Source organism: Corylus avellana, chromosome 4 (assembly GCF_965113065.1).
Source record: "Corylus avellana chromosome 4, dhCorAvel1.hap1.2, whole genome shotgun sequence".
Taxonomy (NCBI): domain Eukaryota; kingdom Viridiplantae; phylum Streptophyta; class Magnoliopsida; order Fagales; family Betulaceae; genus Corylus; species Corylus avellana.
In genome coordinates, this window is record NC_142493.1 from 35,878,183 (window position 1) to 35,899,064 (window position 20,882).

Genomic DNA, 20,882 nt, shown 5'->3' on the forward strand with positions numbered 1-20,882 from the left:
TTAACATATTAATATAAATTATTTATAATTTCAAAAAATTTCAGAATAATGAGAAGAAACATATCAAATAAGATTCTTCTTCCTTCCATATATTTATTGTTTGATAACATATATCGGCGTTTCTTACAACAATTACTCCATTGTAATATTATATTTAACTAAATTTTTACCGAGAGCAAAAAAAATATTTAAAGAGAGAAACACGCGCACAGAAATTCCGTATTTATTTTGGTCAAACTGAGAGATATATAGTGGGAAACTGAGGTCACAGAGGGACACAGAGATTGATATAAGGCGTGTGTGTAATGTTAGAACAAATGTAAAACCAAGCGGAAGACAACCCTGCCGGCTCCTTGCAGTGTCTCTGTAATTTGCAATTATTATTTTTTTGGCTCTCTGTTTCTCCTTGTTATCGTTGTTGGTGGTGTTTCATGAAACTTGGATTCGCTCGCTTTGTCTTTTCTCTTTGGAGGGCTTCTTTTTCTGCCAATCTCTCGTCATCGTTCCCAAGCTGATCGGAGAGAGAGAGAGACCCAGAATTTTGGACGTGTTGTGATGGGGATTTGGGTGATAATTGGATTGGAATATGAACCGGTAGATTGAGTTTGGATACATCTGGAGTTATTTTTTGTTTTGGAGAGATAAAAACGCTTTTTTATTTGATTTGGGGAAATGGGTTGCTTTTCGTGTTTCGATTCGAAGGAGGAGGAGAAGCTGAATCCCGCGAAAGAAAGCAATGATCGAAAGCAAGGCCAGTCCACGATCTCCTCTAACATTTCCGGATTGACTTCTGGTTAGTTCTTCAGGTTCTTGTTTTTTTTTGTTCATAGTTTTTTGTTAATATGATCTTTATGTATGTGTATCTTTTGCCATGTTATTGCTTGATCTGATCTGGGATATTTCTGATTTATTTATGTTTGTAAAGAACATGTTCATGATGCTTGGTTCTTATATTTGGTTTTGTGTATCATTACATGATTAATTGTTTTGGTGAGGTTTATGAAACTCAAATTTATGGACTGTTTTAAGTAGACCCCACCAGATTTCGATACCGTTAATGTCCTTTTGTTTTGAAAATTGAGATCTCATGATGAATTTGATTGATTGTTTTGGTTGATCTGAATGGTTATTGGTGCTGTTGAAGGTTTGGCTCCAAATACGACTAATACTGGAAGATTCCCATAACTTGATTTGATTGTCCAAGAGATAGCTGAATCTAGTAGAACTATTATTCACGAAGTTGTGCAGTCAAAGTTGATCATAGTGATTGCATACTGGTTTGGATTATAGCTTACTCTAGTTTCCTTCATTTTGCCTTCGTGATGGGATTTTGTTGTCTTTGCAATCTGTACTGAATTTAGGTCTTAAATATAGCTTGGTCTCTGAGTGTCTAGGTGGGAATTGCGTGATACTTATGAATCTGCATTTCTTTGTTATGATGGAATTTGTAGGAGCTGACAGACTCAAATCAAGGAGCAATGTAGGGTTCAAAAAGGAATTACCGAGTCCCAAGGATGGGCCTGGTGTCAATATTGCTGCTCAAACATTCACTTTTCGTGAGCTTGCAGCTGCAACAAAGAATTTCAGGCCAGAGTCTTTCTTAGGGGAAGGGGGATTTGGGCGTGTATATAAGGGCAGACTTGAGAGCACTGGTCAGGTACATTTCTTTATTGAAGTTTGGTTTTGTCATAAATCTTATATCAATTATCATGGATAATATTGTTATAAACATTTTGTTCTGCCAACATAAAAATGGATGACATAAACATTGACGAGGCTTTGAAATATGCTAGATTTCTGCCTGTTTGGTAAACTCATCTTCCTAATTTACATCCTACCCTCCCTTGATTACTGCACCCTACCTTCGGATTGTCTATTCAGGATTCTGAAGGTAGAAGCTATAAATTTTTGGACATGGGAAGCTAATTTCTCCATCTTAACAAGTCATCTATGATGCCCAACAACGCGCCCACCAAACCCCCCCCCCCCAAAATATGTAAATGATTGTGGCAGTGAAAAGTGGTAGCAATAAATACTGTAAGGACATATTTGTGTCGCATGTGTCCTTTTTGGGGATGCTATTAGTAATTGATGTAATCACCTTAATTTAGGTCACAAAATGTTTATGTGTTTACTTAACTTCATAATGGCTTTAAAAGTTAAGTGGCTTCCCTGTTGAGTTTGTCCTGAAGTTCATAGCGTGGCTTCCCTGTTGAGTTTGTCCTGAAGTTCATAGCAGTCAAGTGAATTAATCGCTTTGTATGATGCTTTTCTATATGCATCTAAAGAGGAAAAATGTAAAGATATATGTAACAGAGGTTATTATTTTAAGTGATTATTTCAATCATTGTTTCAATCAAAATTGTAATATATGATAGGCTTAGCTATATCTGTAAAATGAAAAAATTGAAAGAAAATCTTTGAGTCTCTCTCAAAGAAGTCAAATCAATCTTTAACTGGCCAGATATATTAGGCTAAGATTGATGGTGTTGTGATTGAAACACTGAGATCCTAATAACATGCCCCCATTCTAGTGGCTTCTGATTTCTTTCTGACAATACCTACTTTCTTTAAATGTGAGGAATTTCAACTCAATCTTAATGAATGGAGAAAATGGTTTATGTGTATCTTGTTCCTCAAATTAGTTTCTTGTCTTTTGCAGGTTGTTGCTGTTAAACAATTGGATAGAAATGGTCTTCAGGGCAACAGGGAGTTTCTGGTGGAGGTTCTCATGCTTAGCCTTCTACACCACCCTAACCTAGTGAGTCTGATTGGCTATTGTGCTGATGGGGACCAGCGGCTTCTTGTTTATGAATTTATGCCCTTCGGTTCTCTAGAAGATCACCTTCATGGTAACATCTTGTTGCATATTGTTTTGTTTCTAAGAACAGAAGTTTTGTCCTCTCTCACTTGTTTGTTTTATTAAGTGAAACTAATTATTCTGAGTTACTTAAGAAAATAAAATCTACTCTTTCAACAACAGGAAGAGTACAAATATTGAACTATGGCATAGAACAGATAGAAGATATGTTTCTGCACTGATGATAACGGGAGAAAAGACAAAAATAAGATCATAAGGGATTGGATTCTTGGAAATCCTTTGAGTAGCATTAGTTGAGATTGCTCAATCAAAAACCAATGTCAGTGCATAGATGTGATGTACTTATTTCATTTCCCCTGTTGTGGCTTCTTTTGTGCTGAAATAGAGTTTGGTATAAATCTAGTCAAGGATTCTTTTTCAATGCTCTCTACTTGTTTGGTGTATGTCCGGTACGATTTTTCATCTGGGGACAGCCAATGGCATTTTATGTGTGCTCAGTTTCTGATTTAACTTCCCCACCCTCATTTCCTGTTCTCTAAATTGTGCTGTCAATGAATCTTTAATTTTTTGATACGCTATATGGCATGTTTTGTCTTCTCTCATTTCCTAGACTTTAAGGTCTGTGCTTCACTTGTAAATTCCTTATGTTATGCTTAATTAATATCTATTATTAGATATGTCAAAAGATGGTTTATAATTCTCAGCTACTGGGATTGGTTTAATTGCTATTGAGATCTTGGCTTAATGATTGGTTATCCCTGAGATTAGGACTATCTGCTAAGGCATTGCTGCATTAGATGTTGGCAGATCATAGTAACAATATTGGCTTATAGTAGGTCCTAAGAAAAGCTGAAATGACATTATCTATTAAGGACATTAATATGGTCGTCTTTATGCCGACATGTCTCAGCTATTGATATTCTTATATTCATGAAATTCTTCAATCCCATTTTTTATTCATTTAAGGAAATGTATGATGTAATAAAAGGATAACGATCTCATGCTTTATGGCATGGCAAGATTTGTCTTATTAATGCCGGATTGCCAAATAGGAAGTCATATATATTAAGTGCTAGTGCACTCAAATGCTGGGGATAATTTATTGGAACCTAATTATGAGCTACCTAGCACGAATTCTGTTTGATTAGTTTGGATGAAGTTGATGCAGACAGATGCACGATTTCTGCTGTTTCATCTTGTTGAACTTATCTTTGTTCTCTGTTCTTTTAAATTAAAAAGCAAAAGGGAAATCATATAGCTGGGGGGCATAAGTGAGTGAATGTATATGACTGATAGATTACACTAACTGGTACAAAAATAAACCGTATTGTTTCAAATTTTAGTGATTGGTCTGCCAATAGTGTATTGATCTTGATCTTTCTGCAGATGTTCCACCTGATAAGGAACCACTAGATTGGAACACGAGGATGAAAATAGCTGCTGGTGCAGCTAAAGGTTTGGAGTATCTACATGACAAAGCAAATCCTCCAGTTATTTATAGGGATTTCAAGTCATCCAATATATTATTGGATGAAGGATATCAACCAAAGCTTTCTGATTTTGGGCTTGCAAAGCTTGGTCCCGTTGGAGACAAGTCACATGTTTCCACCAGGGTGATGGGCACTTACGGTTACTGTGCTCCTGAGTATGCCATGACCGGACAATTGACAGTGAAGTCAGACGTTTACAGTTTTGGGGTTGTCTTTTTAGAGCTGATTACTGGACGTAAGGCCATCGATGGTGGTCGACCCCATGGGGAACAGAACCTTGTCACATGGGTAATCTATCTAAACTTTCCTTCTTCTTGTACACTCCCCAGTTTTATGCAGTGATAATAGAATGGTGATGGTGTTTTTCTGTGCATGCAGGCACGTCCATTGTTCAATGACCGTAGAAAATTTTCAAAATTGGCAGATCCGCTGCTGCAAGGGCGGTATCCAATGCGGGGGCTCTACCAGGCTCTAGCTGTGGCATCCATGTGCATCCAAGAGCAGGCTGCCACTCGTCCTCTCATTGGGGATGTGGTTACTGCCCTCTCATATCTGGCAAACCAGGCATATGACCCGAATACACCTGGGCATGGCCACAGAGGTACTGGTGATAGGGATGAAAAAAGAAGCAGAGATGAAAGACTTGGAAGGATATTCAAGAATGAGGAAGGTGGAGGATCCGGTCGCCGGTGGGACTTTGAAGGGTCTGAGAAAGATGACTCACCAAAAGAAACTGCAAGGATGTTAAACAGGGATTTAGATAGAGAACGAGCCGTTGCCGAGGCAAAGATGTGGGGAGAGAATTGGCGAGAGAAAAGACGACAAGGTGTACAAGGCAATTTTGATGGGAATAATGGCTAGTGCCCCCATGTACACTGAAAGGCACCATGTTCCACCAGACCAGGTGAAGAAATGTTGGAATCTGATGGTTCTTTTAGCTGGTGCATGCATTCAAGCAGCTTACCCTTTTCTTACCAGTGAGTGAGAGAGATGGGGGTAATTGTATGGTGCCAAACATGTTTTCTAATTTAACTTCTTTTTCTTTTTCTTTTACAAAAATTTCCACTTTCACTTTTTCTTTTGATCAAACATGAGGAAGGAGAAAAAAAAGAAGAAAAGAGTGTACATTATCTTATCTGCTAGGTGAGTGGGACGTAATCAAAAATTTTGAGAGTAGACACGTCTGTCTAGTCATGTGATGCGCTTCTTCTATAGCTCCTTGATTTAGGTTTTATTGTCTCGAACAAAACGTGTCTATTTACTCTGTACCAATGTCAATATTCAATCGTGATTCGTCACCTTTTCTGGCCGGGTTTGCCGGCACCGACGACTGCCTTAAATCGGTTGTCTTTTTAATGTTACAGAAAAATAAGAGGCTTGTTATAATAATTGTAGCTTCATTAAATGGGGTTTTAAAGTGATTAGAGAAATCTAATTTAATGGCATGCCGTACTTAAACAAAAAAAAAAACAAAAACAAAAACAAAATCAAAAACAAAAAAACAAAGAAACAAAAGGGGAAAAGAAAAAGAAAAAATATTTGTAGAAGTCTTTGAGATTTAACCTTTTATCAAATCACTTTTTAAGGTATAATTTCATTATCAAATTACTCTTGTACACTACTTGTTAAGAGTTTTTAATAGAAATTGTGTCCCTTAGATGTAAGACCACATTGGACCCAATAAACAAGTTTTCCATGTACAAACACCACAATCTCAACTTGATATATTGGTTGCATATGTGAGTCGGTCGCCCCACCTTCTAATAAAGGAGGGGGTATAATTGCCTCATCACTTTTTCACCCTTTGCCAGTGAGTGAATATATTGTCCAATTCGCGGCCATTGGTAACATGGGGTTGTGACTAATACCCTCAACCTGCGGATAGAATAAGCGGTAAGATGACTTATTCCCATCTTCTATTAGTGTGTGGGACTATTGACCCATTCATATATGGGTGATGGTTAACTCTTCCTCTTTTTTGTTGCGTAGTGGTCGTCTTACCACTTTCTTCCCCTTTTTATTTTATTTTTATTTTCTTCATTTTTTTTAAAGCCTTGCATATGAATTGGGTAGAGACGAATAGACTCGATAATGGGGTATAATTACTCGCATAATGATTTGACGAATTTTAAACCTCAAGAGCTGGTTCGATACAATTAAGGCTAGATAGATATTTACAATTGTTTTTCCAAATGAAAATGATGACCTTTCTATAGAAAGGCAACGTGAAAGAGGCAGGTGAATGTGAAAGAGTCTTGGTCTCTCAGATGACGTAAAGTAGGGGCTTTAGCTCCACTGGCGTACAAGTCAATGGGTTCAATTACCACCTCAACAGCGCATGTGTGGACCTCTCTACTCATGTCCAGCAGCAGCTAGCTCCCACTGGGATTACTTGTGTCAATGCATGCTGATGTCACACAAAAGATTAATATTGCTATTCCCACTGCTCATGCTTAAAGGTTCTTAATTCACTTCCAACATATATACTAACAACACCTTTGCGGATTTTTTTTTTTTTTTTAATTGTAAAAAAAGAGAAAAAGAAAAAAAGAAGAAGAAGATGACAATTACTGAAACCCCGCAGGCGCCGGGTTCTCTTTTCATCAACTGGACACATATATATATATATATATAAGCACGCGCGCAAATATGTCACATGTGGAATAAAATCAACAACGATGAACATTGTATTTTTGATTCATACATATGATAGCAATCACGTGCCGTGCACGTTCAAGACGAGAGAGATATAAACACACATAGACAGAGAGAGAGAGGAAAACAAGAAGTGCAGCACTTTTGGGGCTGAGCAGTAGTAGTACTGGTAACAGGATGGATGATGATAGATACTTCATGTGAATCAAACTGCACATTCAATTGCTTGGAGTTCATGATGAACCGGGGCTTCCATGCTTTTCTCAAGGTCGACCCCAGTTTGGTCATGCTCTTTTGCATCTTTGTTAGTAATATATGGTTGAGCATCCAGCGGATACACTTCAGAAGCCCCCAACGTGCTTAATATCACTATACTTTTTATGTTCTGCTCTGCAGTTACCCTTTTGGAGTTCCTGTACAGTGCGTACAGCAGCATCTGGAGCAGCCCCAAGACAAAACCCAGGATATTTGGGAGCTATACACATCAACAAATTAATAAAGATCGAAAAATTAATCGCTGAAACTGATCGAAGGTTATATTATATGAAATGGGGAGAGAGTTTTAGGAATGGAGATTACTTACAGCAATGCAAATGTCCTTGAGGAAAAGACCATAAGCAAACCACATTATGGCACTTAATGTGAGGAAAAATGATAGAGTAAACGGCATAAACTCAACACTCCTTGTTCGAATTACCTGTGCCTAGAAAAAAATAAAAATAAAGGAATTAAATAAATTAAAATAAAATAATATTAACTAATTAAGTGTACGTCTTAGTTATAAATGCTTCTATATATACTCACCAAAATGCTTAGGGGCGCTGCGAAGACACTCACAGAAATAGCAACACAAATCCATCCAAGGACTTGGACACGGTGTGAATCTTTCACAAGAAACTGTGAAGTAAGAGCGATCAAGGAGAACAATCCCATGTTCATAGAAACAAACACTTTGACAGTAAATTTCTGCAATCAATTAAAATTCAACGTCAAATTAATTACAACACAAACGGGCTAATTAATTATAAATCCATATATAGTTCCCGATTTTATTTTATTTTATTATTATTATTTAAAAAAAAAAAAAAAAAAAAAATCTTACGTACGTACCCTTGGAAGATTTGGTGCGTAAGCAATGTACAAGGCGATGTAGATCATCTCTATGACACATCCAAATGAGTTGATGGTGATGAGAAGCTCCGCATTTTTTTTAACTAATGCGTAGTACAACCAAAGCATGGAACTGAATAACGCCACCAAATAAGGCAGCGATTGGAAGCCCTCAGTTGATTTCTTTCGGTAAATTCGATAAAATGTTGGCCTGCAATGTAAATATCGTTATTCCTATTTTGCTTAAATATTCTTCAATTGATCACAGCATGTATACAAGTGAAAATGAAAAGTGGACACATATGTATAGTACTTACACTGGAGCCAAGTACACCAGGAATGAGATTAAGTTACCTGGCATAAGCAGAATAAAAGTTAACATATTAGCTTCCATTAAACACAGTTGGATATATATATATAACAACTACTTACCAGCAATAATTGATTTGAATAATTTACAATATATGTTGAGTTGGGCAAATAATTAAAATAGAAATATTTTTGGTATTAGGATGAGGCAGGTGGATCATCAACTCGATCACACTATTATTCATGAAAAAAGTGGAATAGTAGATATATTTACGTTATTGCTAAAAATGTTAACACCCAGCTGTATGTAACTAAAAGCACAATTAATCCAGGCAATCATTTCACTTAAACTAAAAATGAATAATAAGACAAACTAAATCATTTTAAAAATATGGGAAGATTGTCCAGGGAGATCGAGTGAAAAACTGGACCCAGACGATTTAACCAAAGAAGATTAATACGAAAGATGAAGAAATAGAATGATCAACAAGACTAAGAATCTGAAACGTGAGAAGAATACATAGCATAAGAGAAGAAGAAGAAGAAGAAGAACCGAAATGACTTTTGTACAGACCATATTGGTCATGGCCGCAAACGACCTATCAGAGAAAGACAATAGGGCGATGACTAAGCATCATAGTACATATATTATATATAAATATTACCTAGGAGGCCAAAGGTAAGTGTCAACGAGTGCTGACTGTGTATGAATGCCATATCCCAGATAACAAAAATTTCCAAACTTTCTCCCTCTCTCTCTCTTTCTATGAAGAAAACTGATGCAGGGCCTCAAGGGGAACCCTAGCTCTCTCTCTCTCTCTCTCTCTCTCTCAATCTCAATCTCATGCAGACATTGGAGGCGTGGTGAGGATGGTTGTTGTAGGCATATATATATACATATATATGGCTCGCAGGGGAGAGAAAAAATAAGAGAGTGTGCGTATTGAACTCATTCTCGTTTCATGACAGGTGGGGCACCAGTAGGTAGGGTAGCGTAAAATCGTTCACTCAACCACAATTCCCACCCCCACGTGCGCCCACAGTCGCGTGTGATAAATCTCCAGTCAAATGCATTAAAGCACAGTACATTTTTCATGCCATGCCATGTAAGTTGTAACTAAAATTGGATATATAATATAATAGTACTGTAACTCACATTTTTCACGCGACTTTTCTGCTACAGTTTCAGTTCTAGGAAGATGAGGAGGTGACGCGCCATGAGAGAGCGTGGGACGAGGTTGAGTAGGAGGAAGATTTTTACGTTACTAGTATAATGCAAAAGGTATCCAGCGTAGAGCTCGATTCACGTGACCTCTCGGAACGCTGCTTAATTTTAGGCGTTTCTCTCAAAATCTCTTAGCCCTTAACGGAACAAGCGTCGCCGAGTCAGCTCTAAGTGTCATTTGGACACCTCTCTCTCTGGCTTACACGATGTTCACAAGCTTTTTATTACTTTGATTCTATCTGTCATTTGTTTGTTTGTGTTATATATATATATATGCAATTAAAAGGGTTTCGTGTGGTATAGGGGGTGTGATCTGGCTTTTTTCTTCTTCAAGCTACCCTTCCTAATTTATGCGGTTATGTACGAGAAGGAGGACAAAACATGATGATCAACAAAAGATACTGATGATGTTGTTATTCCTTCTTGTTTTTATTACCTCGTTGGGATTTGTTTTGGAATGCTACGTGGAGTGAATTTAAGGCCATACTGTTAATATACATAGTACAAGTAGATACTCCAAAAGAAGTGGATGATTGCAGTAATGTCACCGAAGACAAAACGACTCTTGATAACATGAGACTAACAAAGGATAATTCAAACTCTTCGTGATCCTCCGACTCCTTAAACACTTTTATCACAATATCTTATCCTCAGTGGCATTACTGCAACATCCACTTAATTATTTCGGACTATCTTGAACTATGTCCGTTGTAGGTGTATTAAGACTTGTAGTTGTGATAGGACTTGTACAGTTAAAAACATAGCTCTTTACGGTATCTTTTACTCGACCGGATCTCTAGACTCTAAAGATGATGCTTTTGGGGTGCGTGTCTGATTTGATTACTTTTGGTAGTGTAAAATTTCCTCCACTTGCAGCCTTTTAGGTGAATATGGTGATTCATTTTATCATACATGTATTGCTCGCCAACTAATGTGGAGTTTTTCGTCTCATTCGTGGCCCATAATGCTACAACGTTAACTGATCACACCCCTTCATATAGAGTCACTCAATTGATTATGCAATCATTTAGACAAAGTTTTTATTTTTTATTTTTTATTTTTTATTTTTGGATCATATATATATATATATAGACAAAGGTTATGTTTACTTTATATCGGCACAGGGAAACTGAAGTGATAGCAAAAAAAATATTATCTATCGGCTCTTTTTATCAGCTCAGGGAAAAAAAAGAAATAAGAAATTATGGGAAAAAACAACGCTAGGCTCTTTTGCCCTTTTTTGTGGGTTGATCTTTAATTACTTTTGTTGACGTATGGTTGGCACTATGGGTTGTTGATGAGCGAAGAATATTATACTTTATTTCTCGTCAATGGACAAAAGCCTTTCATCGAAATCGACAATCCTGTGTAATTATAGATACTTAGATATGCTTTTAATTTCATAACTCATCTAAATCTTCGTACGACTTTTAAAAACAAACGTCGATAACCTTATTAATCTCCCACTTATTTCTATATGGATAAACATTTTCTCTAAATTTGACCAAAGAAAATTAATATCTATCTTTAAAGCATATGACTATTGAATGCGTTTTTATTAAAATATATAATTTTCACTTTTTTTTTTTTTTTTGAAAAACATATATATAAAATTCATGAATGTTAGTTTAAAAGATTATATTATGTGGTCTCTCATCAGCATTGTTAAAATGTATGCTTGAAATGTTCATTATAAAGGTATGCTTTAAGAAGAAGGCCAGGTGTAAAATTCATGAATGTTCGTTTAAAAGATTATATTATGTGGTCTCTCATCAGCATTGTTAACATTTATGCTTGAAATGTTCATTATAAAGGTATGTTAAGAAGAAGGCCAGGTGTAAAATTCATGAATGTTCGTTTAAAAGATTATATTATGTGGTCTCTCATCAGCATTGTTAACATTTATGCTTGAAATGTTCATTATAAAGGTATGATTTAAGAAGAAGGCCAGGTGTTCCAATATGTTTTACACATATATATATATATATATATGGTACCGTGCCGTGGTTGTAATTAATTAGCTAGTCAACTTTTCTCAGGATAAGAGAGATATGCGGGGATTGGACGCATTAAAAATCTAAATGTTTTTCGAACCTTTTATTACGTATGAAGGATGGAAGATAAGAATCATGATCATATCAATCAATCAACAAGCTGCTGAATCTGTGGGATCACATACTTTTAGCCTTGATTATTGGGTTCGATCGAAAGATTTGGAATCCTATCTGAGCTGACATGAATGCGGAGTCATCTTATTTTAGTAGCAGACGGACACCAGGATTAGTGATGGAGTTCTGTTGCTGATCAAAGATATCACCATTTCTCAATTATTAGGGCGATAAGGTTGGATAAAGAACACCATGACGATGTATGTGAGAATGAGAAGCTTTAATATCAATCAAGGAAAACATTAGCTACATTTGCTTTGTCACTTTAAAAGGATTAATTAGTCAAATTGTAAATAAAGTTCTATAAAATTTCATAAAGTCCAGATTAACATGGGACTTAGGGCTCGTTTGGTTTGCAGAATGTGTATTCCATTAGAAAAATGAATAGCTATTACTAGGAATATGTGAGAGTGAAATGAAATAATTATTCTTATTTCTTAGTTTGGTAACAACATATATATGTTTTAAGTCGAATTGAATCAAAACAAAAAACAAAAAAATATATAAAAAATTAAATGGAGAGATCCAATCTGGGGTGGCCTTAGCCAACGCCACGGGGGTAGTGCGACCCCCCACAGAGCACCTCGTGGTAGTCCCCTAAACTCTTTTGTGGGTGGCCGGCCACGCACTTTATTTTTCAGTTTTTTTTATTTTATTTTATTTTTTCTTTTGTACTTTTGAAAAAAAGAAAAAGAAAAAGTGTATTATATTGGAAAATGCAGCCTATTCCTTCTAGAATATCTATTAATTTCTCTTATGTTTTAGAAGAATAGTTATTCCTGTGTGTAAGAAATTAATTATTCTTACGGAAATAACTATTCTTAGGCATAAACTCTTATCAAACAAAGGAATGGCTATTTTATTCAAAGAGTTTATTCCGCGAACCAAACGGGTCTTTAGTACCCATAATTGCTCTCATTTGTCAGAGTTACGTCATGTAGTACTCCAATATATACCATATAACCTTAATTATTAGGTTATTACGATACCATTTTTAACGACTCAAAAAAAGTTTTAGCCACAACATGCTATCAATTTAAAGTTTATCTAGAATCACTTACAAAATCGAAACAGTGTTAAGTGCCTTAATAATTTATACATTCTATATGAATTATTCTTCCTCCCAAAATAGGATTTGAGTGTTACAATATTGACACCATATTGATGAATTGTAGTCTCCTATTAAGAACGTATGTGGCTCTAGTCCCCAGTGCCTGCCTTTGTAAGTTGCAGTTAATCATGTAATAAGTGCAAATAATTTGAGTGCGTAGAAAAAAAAAAGTGCAAATAATTTGATTACGTGCAAGCAGGAGGTATTTTATCAGCCTTAACTTACTCTAATTCCAATTAATATTTCGTGCAATGCTGAGTTAATCCTTTTTTGGTTTGCATTGTTTAAGAGTAGCAGCATATATATTAATATCACATACAAGTATGAGATAAATAAGGAAACCTTGATGCAACTGAAAGCAATTCAATCAACCCCAAAATTTCCGTACACAACTCTTTTATTATTATTATTTCAATGCAATACAAAGGAGATGGCACATATCTTCTAATTGAATACAGTAGCGTGAGGTTAAATCCGATAATAAAACATGTACAAATTTATAATGCACCGCCATGCACCAGCAAAGTGGTTCTATGGTGTAGTGGTTAGCACTCTGGACTTTGAATCCAGCGACCTGGGTTCGACTCCCGGTAGGACCTTAAGTTAGTATTTTTTATTTGTTTTTACTTTTAAACTTCCTAATATTTTTTACCCACTGTAAATTTGTAAATTTCCAGTCGCCTGATGTTTTCCCTTATCTAAATCGATTTTCTTTCATCATCCAAACAGCGAATAAGCCGGTCAGCACACACGAACAATGCAGAAATTCAAAACCCTAGAAATCGTTCAGAAGACACCGAACTCCGGCGTCTTCCACCTCTACCTGAACCGCCCGTCCCATCGCAACGCTCTCTCCCGTGACTTCTTCTCCGAATTCCCCAAAGCCCTCGCCTCCCTCGACCAGAACCCCGACGTCAACGTCGTCGTCCTCTCCGGAGCCGGCGCTCACTTCTGTGCCGGAATCGATCTCACAACCCTAGGCTCGATCTCCGACAGCACACTCTCTGGTAGCGACCGAGGCCGTTCCGGAGAGAAGCTCCGGCGAGACATCAAGTTCCTACAGGACGCGGTCACCTCTATCGAGCGGTGCCGGAAGCCGGTGATCGCCGCCATCCACGGGGCGTGTATCGGCGGCGGCGTCGATATCGTAACCGCATGTGACGTGAGGTTTTGCACGGGGGACGCGTTCTTCTCGGTCAAAGAGGTTGACTTGGCGATCACTGCGGATCTCGGGACGCTCCAGAGGCTGCCCGCTATAGTCGGGTACGGTCACGCTATGGAGCTGGCTTTGACGGGTCGGAGGTTCTCGGGTTCGGATGCCAAAGACTTGGGTCTGGTTTCTAGAATTTTCGGTTCTAAGGAGGAAATGGATCGAGGAGTGACACTTGTCGCTGAGGGTAAGCTTGTCTTTTTCTGTTTACTTTTATTTTATTTCTTGGTTGATTGATTAAAATAATGCTTAGTGGAATATTTAAGATATTTATTAGAATGCTGTTTTTGAACACGCTTTTGGGATATAGGCTATACCATATTGGAGTATTAAAGTATTAAATGATAAAATATCTTGTTAATTATCTGAAGGAAAATTGACTTTTTTCAAACGTCTACTTAGTGCTGACAAATGGTTTATAATTCTTTTATAATTTGACAACACGTGTCAGCAATAAGATTGAAGTGACATCGGTTTTTAAAAATTTTTTAACACCTTTTAATCACATGCTAACTTATGGTTAGCAGTTATAAAAGAGTTGTAGTTATAGATGAGATTATTTAATGTACAAATGACTTTTCTCTATAAAGAATAAAATATGTTTAAATATTTTTTAAATGGTGCGTAATTTAAGTACCCATGATTAAGAATGTAAATTAGATTACCCATTAACTAATTAGTGGTAGTTTTTTTTTTTTTTTTTTTTTTTTTTGGAAGAGATGACTTAACAATTTGCTTCTTTCCTTTTAGTAGAATGTGGTGTGTTGGGATTGGTAACGGCATAGATGTTGAGAATTTAAGCTATCTTATCTAGAGATGGCAATGAGTTTGTGTAACTAGTGATCCTTGCTACTTGTTTTGGTTTAATTTTGTCTATCTCAGTCCCATACGAAACCCTAGATATTATTAGCACTTTTTTGTTTTGAAAATAGGAAGACCAAAACGAAAGAAATTGAGGCAGCATTACAACAAGAAGTTATAACTTTGTTGTGAGAAAAGGAAATATGTAACCGGGAAAAGTAGAATAGTAATGAAGGGTAGAATCTGTGTTTGGGTGCCCCCAATGCTCAAAAAAATTATCTTTTTAACTATAATGATACTGGATATGGCAGGAATTGCTTCCAAATCCCCCCTAGCCGTGACTGGTACAAAAGCAGTGTTACTGAGAAGTAGGGATCTGACTTTGGATCAAGGGTTGGATTATGTTGCCACTTGGAACTCGGCTATGCTTGTGTCCGATGATTTGACAGAGGCAATCTCAGCTCACACCCAGAAAAGAAACCCTGTTTTCTCCAAGCTCTAATGGTGCATTCATTCCAGTGTTTATTTCCTTCTCTTTTGAGCTAAAGCATTAATAAAGCTAGCTTTCTCAATGTCAAACACTTGATGCATGCATTTAAATTCGAAGATAAAAGATTTTCATTAATTTTATTGTCTAAATTGTTAGTAATTCGAATAATAAATGCGAGAAAACAAATATAAACTTACATACTTTAGCAAATTTTATAAAGACTCTTTCCTATTTATTATTTGAATTTCTAATAATTTGGATAATGGATTATTAGAGATCGATATCGCAAGTAGATAACCATAAGAAAGTACTATTCTGAATGTGAATATTTTACACAAATTTAATTAGATATTTTGTTTGCGGGCATGCCAGGGAATCATGATTCACGAAAGTTGCTCATCATTAAAGAAAAGCTTCTGATTTTTTTTTTATTTTTTATGCCTTGTTGGTTGGTGCACGCTTCATGATCATCTTCTGAATATCTGCCTGGGGACTTCACTTTGTGACAACGGCCACTCATTTTAGTCTCCCGAACCTTCCTTACCGTTCTTTTTAGAGAAGAATCTATAGCAAACACGCGTGTAGTGTGTACTACAATCTAGACGGTGTTTCTTTTTCTCTTAATATATTGCTATTAAATTGAATTTGATTGGTATTTTTTTCTTCAGAAAAGTAGTCATTTCCACACAAATTGGAAATGAAAAGAAAGTGGCTTTGACGACAAAAAGAAAAAAAAACAGAAAGTCATACTACGTGTTCATATTTTGTTTCTTACACGTATCGGGGACATGGGTTCAGACATTTGCTAACATATTTCTTCTCAGAGTAAAGATCACGCACGCCGCGTGCTGTGAATCAGTTCTCTTCTTCTCACGTACGATGTGGAAAACGCCGAAATCATATTGGTTCCAACAATCACAGACTAATATAGACCCATCCCCGCAACTTCCTCTTCAAACAAAGATCAAAATTCAAAATCAAATTGACCAAATTTGGTTAGAACTTTTCTTCAATGAGGACTATTTTACTAACTATGGTCAAAATGCATGTAATTTTATGTGATAATTACATATTTTATTAAAAATACATCTAATTTTAGAATATATGTGATTTTTATTTAAGTAGTCACAATTTAATAGAATGAATTGAAATTAAAAAAAAAAAAAAAATCCATCCAATTTATAGAAAACTTTTTTTTTCATAAATTAGAAATGATAGAAATTTTCTCTAAACCCGGAAGAAATATCTTTCAATCCATGTAAAATAGTGCCAAGTGTCTGCTATTAATGAGGTTAAGAATTTAATGTACATTTTAAATGTTTACAGACACTTTACAGTATATTACATGAGTTAAAGGATATTTCCTCAAAATTGATTTGGATAAAATTTCTGTACGATTAAATAATTCTATTTCTATCCGGGTCTCCTTCTGCAAAGCAAAAGAAGGTTTGTGTTGTCCAATAGACTATTTTTGGTATTGGGCTTTTTAGGCCTTAGCCCATCCTTTATATACCCCTCCGGGCCTCACTCATTTCTTCCCTACCTGTCTGTGACTCACTCTCTTGGAGCAAGGTTCGAAATTCCCGTCCAATCTTCTTGAAATTTAATCGACAAACTTGAAAGAGAAAAAGCAATGGCTCTCAAAGCCGTCCATGTGTCCGACGTCCCCAATCTTGATCAATTCGCGGACAATGCCGAATTAGCCCTCTCCTCCACCCAGTTCTTCAAAGGTCAGTGCTGTAATAAGAAGCTTTTTCTTTCTTCTTCTTCTTCTTCTTCTTGTTTTACAGTCTCTTGTCAATTTCATTTTTTGGGTCTTTTTTTATTTTTTGTGTTTAGGTGTTACTGATCATGGAGGTGAAGAAGGTAAATGTGGCTATGAATTCTCGAAATTTACGGTGATGGGACACAGGGGCTGCGGGATGAACATGGTGCAATCCTCGGTCCCAAGAATGGAATTCTTGAAAGAGAACTCGATTCTCTCCTTCAATGCCGCCGCTAAATTGCCTATTGATTTCATCGAGTTCGACGTTCAGGTAAAATAAACACACATAAACCTCCGCACATTGTCTTTGTTTTCTGGGTTCTTTGTCCGAGAATGTTATGAAAAACATAGAAAGACTTGGACTTTAATTTGGGGAAATAAGTTTGCGGTCCAATTGCCTAATTCCCAAAATACCTTGTCATATCAATTTAGCCACATTTGGCTGGTGATTTAATTAAATCAAAATTTTCTAAAATGTCAAAGAATAAAATTTATTTGGTAGAAAAATCTTAGACATTAGTTTTAAAATTAAATAATTAAAATCTGTTTATACAAGAGAATACCCTATAATTACTCATAATTATAGCCTATATATAGATAGAGAACTTTTGTTGGTCTGAGAGGATCAGCTTATTTCTAGTTTTAAATTGTTTAAAAAAAAAAATAAAAATAAACGAATTTTGTCTGCTTGGCGGTTGTCCGGACAATAAAAAAGCTGCAGATCGTGTCTCCATTCGCGGAGAACCTGTGGTTGAGACGGTTTAAGATTTCTCACGACCACGTGTATGACTGTTCAACGTGTCAGGGTATCTTTCTATTTCATGTTAATAATGGATGGAGTTTTCTTTCAAAATTTTATTCATGTAAAATTGTACGTCATGTGTTATTTTATTACGTGAAAAACATATACTTTTTTTAAAAAAAAAAGAAGAAAAAAAACTATTAATAGAATTGAGAGAAACTTTATTAAAACAAACAATTTTTTTAAAAAAAATGTGATTCTTATATGTTAAGGAATACATAATAATTTTCTGTATTGAGTTGAAGAAATTTTTTCTAATTTTATTATTTTAATTAAATATTTTAAATTTGTTATTGTAATATTGATTGACATGCTATTGGGTTTGTCACAATCAAATTTAATTTTTTAGTTATTGAGATGGTAAGTATTACATAGACTTACAAATTGACGTGAAAATATACATGACACCGTCATAACATTCCCAAATATGAATTTTTTAGTTATAATTGTCACATTGTGTAATTTGTGTAAGATGCCTTCAATCGATCATTTAGTTTGTTTGATCTTTAACATTGGAATGAGTAGTACTATTGTTACACAACGTTAAAATTATTATCTGAATTTATGGGTACTAATTTGTTTACTTGTGTCTTTGTTGGTTTACTATTGGGTGATGGAAGAAACCTTAAGACGAATCTGTAAACGGAAGCTATTTTTGTAGGTTACTGAAGATGGGTGTCCTGTCATTTTCCATGACGGCTTCATCCTCACTCAAGACAAGGTTGATTAGTTGAATCCCCAACTCACTAAACTTTATGATTTTATTATCTGTCTTTGGCTCTCAAATACCATAATTGAGTCTTGGTTTTAGGGTGCCATTGTTGAGAAAAGAGTCACGGATCTCACTGTAGCTGAATTTCTTTCTTATGGACCCCAGAAACAGCTCGGAAGTGTAATTGTCATTGTTTCACTTTTTCTCCCTAATGATTGAATTTGTAGCTGCATTTTGTTAATTACGCTGCTGTTACTAAAATTGCAGGTGGGGAAGCCTCTCTTTAGAAGAACAAAGGATGGCAATATCTTTGAGTGGAAGGTTGAAAATGATGACCCTCTATGCACATTGCAAGAGGCCTTCGAGAAAGTTGAAAATTCTATCGGTTTCAACATTGAATTGAAGTTGGATGATCAGGTGGCATATACGGAGGAACAACTCACTCGTGTTCTTCAAGCAATCTTGCAGGTATAATTCTTGCTCTTATCCTAAATATTGGTTTTTGCGTTTTGGCCTTATGCTGAGGAAATGACAGCATTAATTCTTGGGACAGGTGGTAAACGAGTGTGCCAACAACAGACCTATCATCTTTTCAAGCTTTCAACCTGATGCTGCCCTGTTGATCAGAAAATTGCAGACCACCTACCCTGTAAGATCACTTTCTTCTATTTCTGTGTGCATTTGGGCCTGCAGTTTTCTTCTGTTCCATAATTGTAAAAGTGAATTAAAATTATTTAGTTTCTAAATTACCATCATTAAAAGCAACATGGGATGAGATAATTACATTGCAAAATAAATTATTTGACGAATCCATATAATAATTTGGAGAAAAAAAAAAAAAAAAAAAAAAAAAACTAAACGAGATACTCATTTTCAAGGATTCTGTAAAATACAGGGGAAACTTCCTCTGATTTAAGTGAAGATAAGCTCAATCACTGCATAGAATTTGTTAGTAGAGCAATTTGAACGAGATTATTATTTTTTTTGTCCTGGTTTTAATGGTGAAAATATTAAGTAAGTTGATTTGATTTGTAAGTTTAATGCTAATGATATAATCCAGGTGTTCTTCCTCACAAATGGAGGATCCAAAATATACATAGACATAAGAAGGAATTCCTTGGATGAGGCTATCAAGGTGTGCTTGACGGGTGGTTTGCAAGGAATTGTATCTGAACTCAGAGCCATCTTTAGAAATCCAGGAGCAGTAACTAGAATCAAAGACTCCAAGCTTTCCCTTGTAACTTACGGCCAATTGAAGTAATTAGCTAAGCTAAGCTATGTTTTTCACCAGCACTTATTCTCACGAATTCAATAATAAAATACTTGGACATTTGCAGTAACTTTCCAGAGGTGGTTTACGTGCAACATCGTATGGGTGTGGACGGAGTGATTGTTGACCTGGTTGAAGAAGTCACAGAGGCAATCTCAGATTGGATCAGGCTGGCGGAGGACCGTGGAGAGGAAGGACAGAAGCAAGTGACAACAAACCCTGGATTCTTGCAGCAACAACTCTCTTTGCCTCTCAAACTTCCACCGGAGTTGTTACATACTTGAAAGCAATAGACATACCATGTTGTTCCCCACCCCTCCCTCAAGTCTAAATTCTGTATATAGATTTATCCTTTCTCGTACATCATTTTGCATATATGATTTTTTTTTTTTTTTTTTTTTTTTTAATTTTTATTTCTTGTTTGGGTCCCAACTTGGGCTTTGAGACTGCTACAATGTTTCGTGGGCCAGATTTTCATTCATCCAACACCCCGGTTACACTTTCTGGCGGCCTTCTCGACTCACAATCGTCTCCACAAATCAGCTACCAACAAGTTAATGTGCTTGATTTTTCCCTTTCCCTTTCCGTAGTTTGAATAATAAAAAAAAAAACTGTGTTTGACTCTATTAATTGAAGTAATATTGACTATATTTCAAGAGAAAAATTCATACTAAAAAAGAAATAGAGCTTGTTGCTCTAATAATACAATGTGACAGTTACAATTGAGAATTTATTCTATTCAAATTTTATCTATGACTTGTTTAACTGTTGCTTTAGCTAATCCATGTGTAACAGAATTAGCGTCTCTTTTGGCGTGACAAAATTGTCAACTTTGTAACATATTCAAAACACTTTATCGTATCTCTCTAATCACTAGATGTTTATATCTATTCCAAATTTGTTTCTTAACTTTCAAAACAACCACTGTTTGAATTGCATCACC

General features: G+C 35.9%; 4 protein-coding genes and 1 non-coding gene across 6 annotated transcripts; 4 read left to right on the top strand and 1 right to left on the bottom strand.

Annotated features, from left to right (window-relative positions):
* Nucleotides 1-251: 251 nt before the first annotated feature.
* Nucleotides 252-5,385, top strand: PBS1 (Protein kinase superfamily protein). The gene is made up of 5 exons (XM_059589857.2): nt 252-793; nt 1,452-1,657; nt 2,663-2,852; nt 4,208-4,599; nt 4,690-5,385. The coding sequence occupies exons 1-5, from the start codon at nt 673-675 to the stop codon at nt 5,170-5,172; spliced, it is 1,392 nt and encodes a 463-aa protein (XP_059445840.1). The 5' UTR covers nt 252-672; the 3' UTR covers nt 5,173-5,385.
* A 1,556-nt stretch (nt 5,386-6,941) lies between these two features.
* SAG29 (senescence-associated gene 29) lies at nt 6,942-9,246 on the bottom strand. The gene is made up of 6 exons (XM_059591978.2): nt 9,051-9,246; nt 8,394-8,430; nt 8,077-8,287; nt 7,771-7,932; nt 7,550-7,669; nt 6,942-7,441 (listed from the first exon to the last, which is right to left on the bottom strand). The coding sequence occupies exons 1-6, from the start codon at nt 9,100-9,102 to the stop codon at nt 7,172-7,174; spliced, it is 852 nt and encodes a 283-aa protein (XP_059447961.1). The 5' UTR covers nt 9,103-9,246; the 3' UTR covers nt 6,942-7,171.
* Nucleotides 9,247-13,416: 4,170 nt separating this feature from the next.
* Nucleotides 13,417-13,488, top strand: TRNAQ-UUG (transfer RNA glutamine (anticodon UUG)). Its single transcript has one exon. It is a non-coding gene; the product is annotated as a tRNA-Gln (tRNA).
* Nucleotides 13,489-13,586: 98 nt separating this feature from the next.
* Nucleotides 13,587-15,530, top strand: DCI1 (delta(3,5),delta(2,4)-dienoyl-CoA isomerase 1). Its single transcript, XM_059590993.2, has 2 exons — nt 13,587-14,286; nt 15,212-15,530. The coding sequence occupies exons 1-2, from the start codon at nt 13,647-13,649 to the stop codon at nt 15,400-15,402; spliced, it is 831 nt and encodes a 276-aa protein (XP_059446976.2). The 5' UTR covers nt 13,587-13,646; the 3' UTR covers nt 15,403-15,530.
* A 1,423-nt stretch (nt 15,531-16,953) lies between these two features.
* On the top strand, nt 16,954-20,333 carry LOC132179179 (glycerophosphodiester phosphodiesterase GDPD1, chloroplastic-like). Of its 2 annotated transcripts, XM_059591839.2 has the most exons (8): nt 16,954-17,120; nt 17,230-17,426; nt 18,619-18,678; nt 18,769-18,849; nt 18,937-19,137; nt 19,223-19,318; nt 19,730-19,926; nt 20,007-20,333. In XM_059591839.2, exons 1-8 carry the CDS (start codon nt 17,024-17,026, stop codon nt 20,221-20,223), a joined length of 1,146 nt encoding a protein of 381 aa, XP_059447822.2. In that variant the 5' UTR covers nt 16,954-17,023; the 3' UTR covers nt 20,224-20,333. The 2 variants fall into 2 exon arrangements, with proteins under 2 accessions (XP_059447822.2, XP_059447824.2); XM_059591841.2 differs by lacking the exon at nt 18,769-18,849.
* The last annotated feature ends 549 nt before the right edge of the window (nt 20,334-20,882 follow it).